The sequence below is a fragment of the Haliaeetus albicilla genome, chromosome 1 (assembly GCF_947461875.1).
Source record: "Haliaeetus albicilla chromosome 1, bHalAlb1.1, whole genome shotgun sequence".
Taxonomy (NCBI): Eukaryota; Metazoa; Chordata; class Aves; order Accipitriformes; family Accipitridae; genus Haliaeetus; species Haliaeetus albicilla.
In genome coordinates, this window is record NC_091483.1 from 73,501,518 (window position 1) to 73,514,482 (window position 12,965).

Here is a 12,965-nt window from a genome sequence, read left to right on the forward strand (position 1 = left end):
TCAGCAATGGAGCCCAGGTACTTTTTAACTTCAGCTGTACACAGAGAATACAGAAAAAATAACTAACCTTCTCCTTTTCTCCTGCAGTGAACAGGATTAGTCCAGAAATCCAATGGTTTAAATAAGATAGATACCTAGTTTCTCTGCTGGGTCTCATTAATCTTACATCTTTACTAACAATAAACCTTATGGGCTGGAAACTGTCAGACAAAATAATTAAGGGCTTTCACCCAGATGGGTGGAGAGGCTGATTAAGTTCTTTACTCAGAACTTAATGGACGTTGTGGTTTTTTTCATTATTATTGTTGCAGAGCCTATGATTTCAGGAAAGCTTAGGGATACTCACAGAGTATTAGTGGCACTTCATATTCTAAAAAGTGAGAGAAGCAGAAAGACTACAGTTGTTCAGATAGAAAATACTGAAATTCAAGATTTTTCAATCTGTTTTTTTTTTAGAAATACCAACAACTTAAAACTACTAGCGAATACCTCAGAAGTAAAGACAGAACTGACACAGAAGGATATTTGCACCACTACAGTGTGATATGATCTAGAATGTTTCCTCCTTTTAATGGATTGACTTACCCATTATCCAACCCATTCTGCCCGAGTTTCTTTCCTATGTCACCTACCATCACACCTGGCACTGGCAGGAGAGTTTTTGTATCTCGAATCTGCACAGAAGTGGAATGAAACATTATTTCAGTTGTGGAACAATGAAAGTTATTGATTGAACTTTTCAAACAGTGAAAACATTCCCAATATATTCTGTATTCTGTTATCAATGCTTGTCGTGGTTTAACCCCAGGCAGCAACTAAGCACCACGCAGCTGCTCACTCACTCCCCCCCCACCTAGTTGGATGGGGGAAGAGAATCTGAAGGAAAAAGGTAAAACTCAGGGGCTGAGATAAGAACAGTTTAATAGAACAGAAAGGAAGAAACTAATAATGACAATAACAATAATAAAATGACAATAATAATGGAAGGATTGGAATATACAAAACAAGTGATGCACAATGCAATTGCTCACCACTCGCTGACCGATGCCTGGTTAGCGATCCCCCCCAGGCCAACTCCCCCCAGTTTATATACTGGGCATGACATCACATAGTATGGAATACCCCTTTGGCCAGTTTGGGTCAGCTGTCCTGGTTGTGCTCCCTCCCAACCTCTTGTGTCCCTCCAGCCTTCTTGTTGCCTGGGCATGAGAAGCTGAAAAATCCTTGGCTTAGTCTAAACACTACTTAGCAACCACTGAAAACATCAGTGTGTTATCAACATTATTGTCATACTGAATCCAAACCATAACACTATACCAGCTACTAGAAAGAAAATTAACCCTATCCCAGCTAAAATCAGGACAACGCTAAAGAAAGCTCTTTGTTTTTTTTAGCAACATAATCCCGGATCTAACTTGTACCTTCGTATCCTCTCATTCAGGACATAGATCCCTTAATGAAAATTACTTTGGCAATATGACACTAATTACATCAGTGTGTTAAATATGCATTAACAATGATGACTAGCATTGAAACCTTCTTCAGGTGTACACAGACATAGTAGGAATCAATGGAATTTTTATGTAACAATCGGCTTTGAGATATTCCCCAATTTTGTAATAAATTCTGTTCAGTCTGCAACTAGTTCATTTTACTATGTATAACTTCTCTACTGCATTGCCATATTTTTTGATGCCTTTAATCTTAAACTGATCTCTGTGGTAGAAGCTTGAAGATTTCATGCAGATCGGCCTGCAGCATTGGCAGACATAAATCATCTTAAACCTCAACCAAAACTTTCAGGACTTCATATAGCATAGGTTAGTTCTAACTATATAGGTAGCGTGATAATCTGGAGGCTTTTCAGCTCTTCGGTATTTTTCAGAATTTTTTGCAGAAAACTGACAGTATAAAACTGGCTGTACAACCATCACAAAATCTGTGAACATTTAAAAACAGTACACTTGTTACAGTTGCAATAAATGTGGAAAGCATTAATTAAACAACGTGCTGGTCAGATATACTCAACAGCATAACAATAAGTCTTTAATTTGAACCCACTCTCCCCCAAAAGAAAAAAAAGATAAGCAGTATTTCCACTCTACCTGTACAATAAAGGAATGTAATCCTTGGCACTGTCCGTCAGGAGTATAGAGCTGGGCGTACACAACTGCATGAGTGGCATGTTTCCCCATATTACCAACCCAGAACTTTGCAGCTTCAAAGTCAGGGGTATTGATGATAAATTCCTGTATTCAGGAAAAGAAAGGAGCAAATTATATAAATCATAAAAATGAACACACGGCTATTTTGGTTTTTTTTCATGACCATGGTAATGTTTTGAAAACATTAACTGCCAGGGTTTCATTCTATACTCCACTCCAACAGTTGAGATCTCTCTTATTGCGTTCAACTTTGGAGAGAATACATGTAGCTAGGAAAAATTTAGAGCTGAAAAAGTTCATTACTTCACTGTAAAGCCTGAAATTCAGCCTTTTTAATTGCTCATTTAAGCAGTTAAAAAAAGTAAAGCAAAGTGATGGACTCAGAAGCATTTCCTAGATCTTAGGTTAAGCTGAGCTGTGAGTCCACATGAGGGACTGTGGGGGCTGTTTCAGCTGTGAGGGCTGAATTCTATGCAGGGACCACCTCCTTCTTACACAGTTTTCTGTGGAAAGGAAGCCTGGCTGACAGTGTGAAAGGCAGTGCACTTCCGAGTTTGGACAACTGGGGGACCATGAGTAGTGGGAATTCTGAAGAATACATGTATCCTGAAATTTAGACATAGCTTCAGCATTCAGATTTTTAGATTCCAAATAGTGTGCTTTCTGGATGTAAAGGAAATCTGAACTCAGAGCTCCACGATGTTAACAAAGATTTAGTCATTTCAGTCACTTTTACTGCAGTGCACTCATCACCAGCATACAACTCAATTTATTTAAATGGAACTTTTCATGCTGCCAAACTCACAAAGTTGTGGGTTGGTTTTTTTTCTGGAAAGGAATCCGATTGTCCATATTGCATAAATGATCACTAAATTGCTTGTATATGAAAAAATGCAGACTGGGATGTTGTCCTACTAAAGAATATAAAATCTTATGTTTCAAATCTAATATTCTCACTTCTCATTCTTTTGAAGCCACTTCATGATGTACATATATGAGTGACATTATTGACAGTAATAGCACCCAGTTCTGTACATTACAGTGCAATAAAATGCCACATTCTTTGGGGGAGATGATGAGCATACCTTCTTGGGACATTAAATAACACATTTTAAATTCAACTTGGCATAAACCAAGCATGTACATGACAAAGAGAGAAAGTTCTATCAGCCTCCTCTCTTAACTTCTATTTTCTTCTCCCTTAATGTAAAACTACAATGAGTTTTATTCATTTACTGAAAAAAACGTTAGTACAATGAATTTATTTCTGCAGCAGTGTTGATTTCAGAAAACAAATTATGAATAGTAAGCAGTATCCTAATGGAAAGAGCAGCTTATTGCTTTGCTCTTTTGGTCTCTTCAATAGTCTTTTTATCTCTTTTTCGTATTTCTTTTTCTGATCCTTAGGAAATAATCCTAATTGTCGTATATAAAGCCTTCATATTTAAAAACAAAAGACAATTAATCTGCGCGTCCAACTATTCCTTAAGAGACAAAACAAAGGTGAAGGCTATCCTTATTTTATATCACAACCAGAAGTTAAATTAACTATTTGTTCAAGAAAACAGAAATTTCTGGATTTATTGTAAATATTGATATATGATAGACAACCATTTCACTTTCTTGTATTTTGTTCTGCTGGAATGGAATCACTTTCCTCTTTTTTTCAAGTATTCCAGGTATTAAATGCACTGCTTTACAGTAGTCAAAAATATTAATGTAGAAGACTTTTGTTTTGAAAACACTGGAAAGTTGTGTGGGAACACGCTTATCTGTTGAAATCCCCACATCCACCCTTAACTGTATTCTTTGCAGGAATCCATTTTTTTCTCTTAGAAATGAATGAAGGGGAGAGCGAGCTGTCTCTGTACTGAGGCACCCACAGCACCTGAAGTATGATATGTTTTTTTCTCTTTTGGTTTTCTTGAACAAGGGCTCCCCCAAAACACTCTTCCCTCCAATGTATTTGACTTTTTTTTTTTTTTTTACATTTGGAGTTGAACTTGATTCTTTCTTGTTAATCAAAGAAATCCTTGAATCATTCTGTCCTGTTAGCAAATAACAGCATCTAACAATGTCAAACATCATTCCTGCGCATTAAGGACTAACCTGAGTGTTACGATCAAATGTGGCAGTAGTCCGTATGCCTTTGGTGTTAGTTCCATGGCTGAGTTCTGTCAGAGCAAAACATCCAAAAATCTAAATAAGGAGATACAAGGCACAGTTCAAGACTACTTTATTACAGCAATTAAAATGGTAAGATTTTCAAATGATTGCAAATACAGCTATTGGAAAGTAACTTGCAATTGCAAGAAACCAATCAAATGTAACCTTAAGGCTAGGACACCATGCCTGCAGTAGGGTAACAGGTTCTTTTTTCCTTTGCTGATGGCTGACTCACTCAGGCAGGTACAGACTATTACATCCACTGACAAAGTTTTCAGCTGTCTAGGTTGAAAGAACTGTTGCGTGGTGAAAATTGTCCACTCTGCTTGCATTACAAGCAGTTCTGGGAACTCCCAAAGTTAGGAGAAAAACAGAATAAGGCTGTTTATTTTCAAAATTGCGAATAGCCTACATTATTGAAGGGGATGAATTTATATCTGATCAATGTATGCATACTCTTGGTTCTCAGCAGCATTTGGGAACGCTGCCTAGTTGAAGCCACACTGAAATGTGCATACTGGAATCCTTTACCCTAGACAGGTTTGGCCTGTAGTACATACTCTTCAGTAGCAAACCTTTGAAAAGCAAGTGAGAATAAAAAAAAAAATAAAATAAACCGGAAGCCTCAGGCAAAATTATTCTGACAAATATGTATCCTCAGGCTTTTGTGTAGACTGAGAGTCACTGAAAGAATTCATCCTGATCTTTAACATGGGGTATCAAATCAGAACTATGTAGCAGTATATTGCTGTCTATGAGCATACAGAATTTCAGAAAATTAATAAGCAAGGAAGGTGAATGATTGGAAAAAAAAAAAAGACAAGAAGTGATAAAGAATAACAAAAGAAGCATGAAGCTCAGTTTGGGTGCGGTCAGCACGTATATCTTTCAAAATCAGAAGGTCAGGCCAGACAGTGAATGTTGCCCACATGACCAAATGGCATAGACAGGAGAAACTGTTTAGGATTGGCTCTTTCTATATCAGATAGGCTACACTTATTCTGCAGGGCACTCGGTCCTGGAGTTCACTGGGCTCCCTGTGGTGTTTCTGTGGCATTATGACATTATTATTTTCCATTTTATAGCATCAGAAATGGAATATTTATACCATCATGGCAAGGATATGTGTTACACAGTGTATGATGTAGGTGTGGGAAGTGGGAGTGTCTGAGCATGCAAAAACTTGCTAGGATATACTCTCAAAAAACTGTGGACAGAGACAAAACTGGTGTAGTGTCATCTATATTGCCTTTTGGGAGAAGTCCACTAACTTTGTCTGCATGTTAACTTGGACAGTGTAAAACAGATCCAGACAGTGGCATAATAGCTAGCAGTGAGGATAGTCAGGGCTCAGTGCTTGCACCTGCTCCTTGGTCTTTTCTTTCACTATTTAGAAGTACCTAGGTATGTAAAGAGATCAGAAATTACACAAGCATGCAGGTAGTGCCACGGTTCTGACAGTGCCCCGTTCTCACAAGTTATAAGAAAAAAAAAAAATTACCTCCATGCTATAAGCCTGTTTCACAAAGTCTGCAAACCTCTCAGAAGCACTCAAAATTGTACCTGCAAATACCTGTAAAAACAGAGAATTATGAATGAAATCAGTGACCCCATGATGGGAGTTGCACTTACGTAATAATTTGTAATAGTGATTTCTATTAAAGAGACCAGGGAAAGTAGGCTGCACAGTAAACAACTACTTAAGACTATAGCTGGAGGAGGTAAGTCAGGATTTAATCATGTCAAGGCCTCTTTATAGAGGACTGAAATTTTCACAGCTCTAACCTATTCAAGCCTTCATTGCAAACTCTTAAAAATGCTTAATAAGCTCACTTTCCACTTGTCCTTACTGATATCCCCTTGAGTAAAGTAAAACTTTAAGACGATTCTAGTTTGGTTTATTGCAAAGGGATTAGGAACTGAAGATAGCTGCTTCAAGATCAGACAAAACCACTGTTTTTAAAGCTACCTTCAGTTTTTCTAGATGGATATTCACATAACAAAATTAGCACTCCCAGACCCTCCCCTGCCATGTGAATAGTAATAAAGAATTAATTCAACCAATATTATTTGCCCAGCTATGTCAAGCCTTCTTTCTGAGAGACTCATCTAGGAAGCAACTGACGAACAGAATCCCAGCCACTGATGTCAGTGAGAAACTTTACACTGGTTTCTGCTCCTTCAGGATTCTGCCCTGAATCAACACACTGAGGGTGAGGCAAGGGAGTTTCTGATACCTGTATCTACAGCAAAGACATAGGCACCAAATAGGACCCAACAACCAAGTTCTTTGGCTGCTGCTGCCCTAGAGAGGAAGCAGAGGAGGGGACAAAAGAAGGTGGAACTGTAGGCATCAAAATATCTTTCTGTAGCTCTGTCTATACTGCTCCACCTTTACTTTCCAGGTGGGATTCCAGTGGAGACAGGTCTTAATGACAAAGATCTAGTAACTTCATCCCACAGCAATCTGATTCTTCTAAATAGTTAAAATTAACTTCATTTTTGAAAACAAAGGACTGGGAAAAGATATAGCTTTAATAAAATAGGCAGAAAGCAATGGAATTACGCTATGATGAGACACTTACATTCAAATATACACTACTATACCTTTCGAAATGTACTTACACCGCAATGTAAGAAATACTGGAGACACGGAGACCAATCGTACATTCCTACACAGATGACCATATTAAGTATCTTTAATGGGTTCTCTATGATCTCTTGCTGAGTAAGAAAATCATACTCAAAGAGCCTTTTGCAGCGCAGGAATGTCAGCTCCTGATATTTCTCACGGCACAAATCTTCTCCAGGACGATGTGCAAAGAGAGGATCACTTTCCAGAGCAGAGAAGATTCTGTTCTTTAGGGTGAAAAAACTGACATGAGAATGTTGATCTAAGAGCATTAATGAAAAAAGTTATAGTTCTTCTAGGATAATACTAGGCCTCAAATTACATCATTTGATAGGAAGATGTAAATTTATAAAGCCAAAACTCCAGAGAATTAAAAATATATATGTAAATGGTCTGTCATTATATATACAGTTCATGCAGCTAAATTTTATGAAAGCTCCTTTGACATGAAGCAATAAGTGTGCGACTGATTCACTCTGAATGTAAGAGAACAGTATGGTAAAATTTACTTGCTTTTTACAAGCAGCTTCATAATTTCACTATATGAAGCTGCCGGCAGGATCTAAAGGGCAATGGCCCTCAATCTGAGAATAAAGGTGAAACTCCAGTTAGAAATATGCCATAATGGTAAAGCCATTAAGCTACCACAATTGCTCTGTTCCCAGGTGAAAGCAAAAACGTACTCCATTTAATGGAACCATCATATGCAGCCATTCAATATGAGGATGTGCATCTTTTAATGTTTTAATTTGGATCTTTTTATTTAATTCGTTAGATGATATACTATGGCATTTTTTTACTTCAGATCTCTGTGTCTTCAAGATATCCACATCTTCTTAATTGTTTTTCATGTAATTTAGAAAAAAGAGTGCAGTGCCTTAGGCAAAATCTTTATAAAAGGTTTTTAAAGCCCTTTCCTCCTCTCTGAAGAGAATGACACAATAAGTAGGAAGAAAACCAGTATTCCTGTGCTTTTCTTTGAAAGGTAGGGTAATTCCCTCTTATGGTGGTTGACCCTGGCTGGATGCCAGGTGCCCACCAAAGCTGCTCTATCACTCCACTCCTCAGCTGGACAGGGGAGAGAAAATGTAATGAAAAGCTCATGGGTCGAGATAAGGACGGTTTAATAAAGCAAAAGCAAAGGTCTCGTGCAAAAGCAAAGGAAAACAAAAGATTTTATTCTCTACTTCCCATTAGCAGGCGATGTCCGTCCACTTCCCAGGAAGCAGAGCTTCTGTACAGGTATCAGTTGCTCCAGAAGACAAACATAAATAACAAATGCCCCCCCTTCCTCCTCTTTTTACTTAGCCTTTACTGCTGAGCAGATGTCATATGGTATGGAATATCCCTTTGGTCAGTTTGGGTTAGCTGTCCTGGCTATGTCCCCTCCCAAGATCTTGCCCACCTCCAGCCTACTGGTAAGACAGGGGGTACATTGCTGTGCAAGCACTGCTCAGCAGTAGCCAAAACACTGGTGTGTTACCAACATCTTTCTAGCTACCAATACAGACCACAACACTATGAGGGCTGCTATGGGGAAAATTAACTCCGTCTCAGACAGACCCAATACACCTTTCTCAGTATGAACAATACTACTTGCTCACACGGCTTTGAAACGCCCTCAGACACAGGGCACTTGTGGTTTTTCTATGCTCTTAAGCATATCAGTCAGATGCAGAACAAGGCATTTCTGATTTCTCTGATCCACCTTTTAAGATTTTAATAATTATGGTGAATGTTCAAGATTAGCTTAAATCCATGTAAATCTACATCACCTTCAAAAAAGTCAGTTCTGTCTCCTCCTACATCTCCAAGTCATGCATACCCACACCATCTCTTGTGCTGCAATTAACCTCTTTTTTTTTTGGTAGGGTTAGCTTTCAGCAAGGTAGGCATGCTAATCTGTCCAACTGCAATGCCACAGAAGCATTAATGCAAGCACAGATTGCAGGAAATTATGTCAGTGAAAGGAAGACAGATATACTATGTTTGACAGTGGCATGAACTTAGCTCAGCTTAAGTGCACTGTAAAACCATGGGATATATGAATTAATGCAAACAGTACAGTAAAGAAATACAGTAGAATATAGTTCTTTCTGTTTGAAATGAATGCTGTAACATAGCACCTGCTGGTCTCCTCTGTCCTGATTTTCAGTAATAACATGAGCCTTATGAGACAGCAAAGTAGATTGCTTAAAAGTTCAGTTCTGCTCTGAAAATTGGATGTGCAAAACCAATTTCTTCACGCTGCACATCTACAGAGTATTATTAAAGTAAATACCCTCCCTTTGAAAATCACATACTTGCTTCTACTAATATCTCCAAAATTAACACATGCTTACAATTCTTGCAAAGATTACCTTAAGCTGGATGATATCTTCACCATCTAGTAACACTGCCATCTCCTTCCAGTTAAAGGAAGCTTTTTTACGATATTTGCAAAGTGGTCCTCTAGGGAAATCTGGTAGCAAAGTTTCCCATGAACTTTGGTTGCCAGTGGGTTCTCTCGGATTCAGTGTAGGTGCCATAGTTAGCTAAACTGCATCAAACAAGGAAAGATATATCACAAACTGAAGCACCGCAGATGTCTAATTTTTAATAATAAAAAGAAATCAAAAGGGTTGTTAATTAAATCCACAGACTTGTTCGAATGTATGAGTACAGCAGCGCAGAGCCAATTAAAACCTTGCCCTTCCATTTTTCTAATTCAATTGGCTTGGTACAAGATAAGAAGAAAATTGCCTTTGATCAAATGTAAATGAATAACATGGTCTTTGTTATTAAAATATGAGCTAAACCTTTTGAAATAAGCAAAATATGAAAGAGGGACACCATTGGTTAATATTCCATAATAAGAAAAGGGCATCGATGAGATAAAAGATCCAGGCAAAAAAATAACGTCTTAAATAACATATAGTGAATAATTGTTAACTCGCTTCTAACTTAAATGCAAAATAGTAAAATATGAAAGCACCCAAACATGCATACAAAGCCTTGTCCAAATGCAGGAGATGCCTATTTTATCTCCACATTACTAGTTAACATTCAAACAACTTTTAACTAAATGACATGTCGGTTATATGTTAAGGTCTGGTTTTATATAATTGAAGTGATGAGCCACTGTTCATGCATAAACACAAGGCAGAAGACATCAGGGAAACAACAGGAACTCTGTTCTTATCTTCCACTGGTTGAATATATGAAAGAGTAAGTGGGTAATAAAACCTTCATTTCATGTACTGCAATTGCAAGAAACAAACTTCTGTAAAATTCTGCGTATTTGCATCTCCTTTGCCTGATTTATCTTGTCCAGAACTGGGCTAGCTCCCACAGATCTACTTGGCTATGTGAGCACTATGCTACCAGGGTGTATCTGCCCAGGCCTTTAGGAGTGTGGCTCAGAAACAAATAGGTGGCTTTACAGAGGGGAAACATAAACTCCTCCAGCCCTGTATACTATTCCATTGCTTTGATATGGTGAGAACATTTAGAATTGTTAAACCAGAGCAATATCAACATGCTGTCCGTCACTAACATTGACTTGAATAGAACAGGCAAATGGGACAAGCAGGAGGCCCTGTCTGCAATGGGTCTGTAAAAGGTACAGATTAAACCTGCATACATGAAGTAAAATAAAACTATCACAGCAGTGACTTCTACAAAACATATAAAACTACAGGGCATTTCTTCTACACGGAAGATGCAGTTTTGGAAAATTGTAAGCGCACAGGTATGCACTTAAGTGTCATATTGCCATACTTGAGAATAAATTTTAAATAAAACAAAGTATGAACTTTGCAACCACACTTCATTCTTCCCTCTTTCTTCCCTAAGTTTAAATTTGCATTTCTGTTATTTGGTGGCTTATAACATTCTTAGTCTGTCTTGCCACCAAACTTTTTTTTCTGAATACACTTATTCTTTCTGTGCCGAGTTGGCCTCAGACTCTTGTGCACGTGATCAAAAGCAGTAAGGCCCCATGTAGTCTGCTGGCATTTTGTGGTGTATATATATGGGTCATGCAAGCGCACAGCAAAACTTTACAGAACCAGCAAGATTTCATTATCTGTGGGTACAACCGCACTGGCTTTGGAGGGAAGGGGAATGTCGCTTTGTGTTATGACCTGGTCCAAGGAGTAAAGGCTTATACCTCTGCTGCTTTCAGAAGCAGATGGCGGAGTCCCCTCTGCTGCTACCTGCTTGTATCACACCCAGCAATTTCTGTCACTTCATGCAGATGGCAGAGATCTGTGTTATGGTTGCAAGATGCAAAAGTGATCGGGCAGGGAACAGAAGCTGGCCACATTAACAAGGGGACTGGCTGGAAGAAGCAATTCTCAAAGGTAGTGGGAGAACATCCAGGTCCAGGGTTGGCCAAGGGCTCAGTATGGACTATGAACATGATAAAAGTACAGAAACTACTAGTTTGGTATTCTACTTTTTCCATCACATTTTCTTCCTCATCATCTTGATATATGTCCTTGCTACATTTCTTTTCTTTCAAACTAATCCTCTTATGGAGGTCATTTTCTAGTTCTGGACAGTACAGACATAGTAGAAGAGGACTGCAGGATAGTATTTCTGCATGTGACTTCCAAATTGGTTCCAGGAAGGTGCAGTTCCAGTATTGAGCAACAGGTTTGGAAAGAAAAGAGAGGGGGGAAAAAAAGGCATCAAGAAAGGGCATTTCAACCTGAAGCCAAATAAACAGACATTACTCTTCTAACTGGAAAACAAGTGAATCGGGCAGAAGTTCAAGGCTTCTGGCTCAGAACAGAGAAAAATTTACATCAAAATATTGCAGTTGTTGCATCTATTTACATTGCAAATCAATGAGATTGCTCAAATGAGAAAACTTAAGCGTTCATAAAAAAGGATCCCGTACTTCAAAAAAATTTCAATTTCTCTCTTGGTCTTCGCACAATGTTTTAATATAGTTTGGTTCCAAGCAAACAGTTTCAAAACTAATTAGGAAAGCAAAACAGACAGTAACAATAGGGAAGTAATAAAGGACTGCCCTAAAGAATAACATCCGTGTTAATTTCAGCCTTGCGCTGACATTTTGAAATCTGTGTGTGGATGTGGCAATAAAAAATAACGCATGTTACTTTCAACTTGCTGAGAACTGCTGCAATTTCACTGAGAAATGCTGAGTTGAAAACCTTTTTACGTGGAAGGTGCTCCTGCTAGCAATTCAAATTCATGACTGGACAACAACGGTACGCAAACCACAAGGGAATATTTCAGTTTGCAGTGTATTATCATCAACTGTCTTGCATAACAATAACGCAGCTCAGACACTTGGTAACCATCAATAATAACGAAATTGTACCCTTATTCCGTCAGAAATACCATTACACGCAAATGCAGAGCCGCTAGAAAATAAAATAAAATAAAAAACTGGTGATGGCAGTTGCCCAGAGAAGGACAACACCGGGGAGCTTAAAGGCAGGGAAGTAAACCGCTTCTTTAAGAGTCCTTCGAGGTTTCATTGCACAACCTCTATTTGAACTGTCTCAATTCAGGGCGGGGCCTCGTTTCTGCTCGGCGGGGAAAAAAAATAAAGACTACGTAATGTACTGGTTTTTACTACGAAAAATGTACCGAGATTTGTTTCCTTGACGAGTCGGGCCGCTGGGTGCCTGTCAGGTCAGTCAGCGTTCCCAGTTTCGAGTCCGCTTTCAGGAAGGCGCTTCCACGCTGAGGTACCGTCGCCGCTGTCACGATACAGACCTTCCTCAAACAGAAGCTGTAAATTCGGTAAAAATCCTCCAGCCGACGTTTGCTTCTGGGAGCGGCCGGTACCCCGTATTTTTCAGCTGCGGGACGGCACCGCAGCAGTTTCCGCCGCGCCCCACACGGCGGCAGGTGCGGCTCCCCGGGGAGCGCTGACAGGAGCCGCTTCCCGCCCGCCCTGGCCGCGGCCGTTGCGCCGTGAGGCGGCAGCCCGCGGCCGCCTCGCTGGGGGCTTCCGAGCCCCGGCCCGGGCCCGAAAGGACGCG

General features: G+C 39.3%; 1 protein-coding gene across 8 annotated transcripts in view; it reads right to left on the minus strand.

Annotated features, from left to right (window-relative positions):
* Positions 1-12,965, minus strand: part of ACOX3 (acyl-CoA oxidase 3, pristanoyl) — a 38,152-nt gene that overhangs the window by 25,054 nt on the left and 133 nt on the right. The window contains exons 2-8 of one of the 8 annotated variants that reach the window (XM_069794502.1): positions 12,568-12,680; positions 9,324-9,502; positions 6,957-7,190; positions 5,833-5,904; positions 4,275-4,364; positions 2,106-2,249; positions 586-674 (exon numbers count right to left, since the gene is read on the minus strand). In XM_069794502.1, coding sequence (XP_069650603.1) covers positions 586-674; positions 2,106-2,249; positions 4,275-4,364; positions 5,833-5,904; positions 6,957-7,190; positions 9,324-9,491 — 797 coding nt within the window. In that variant the 5' untranslated portion in view covers positions 9,492-9,502; positions 12,568-12,680. Of the gene's footprint in view, positions 1-585; positions 675-2,105; positions 2,250-4,274; positions 4,365-5,832; positions 5,905-6,956; positions 7,191-9,323; positions 9,503-12,395; positions 12,471-12,543; positions 12,961-12,965 lie in introns of those variants that run through there. The other 7 variants (XM_069794519.1, XM_009930982.2, XM_069794510.1 and 4 more) reach the window with 7 other exon arrangements.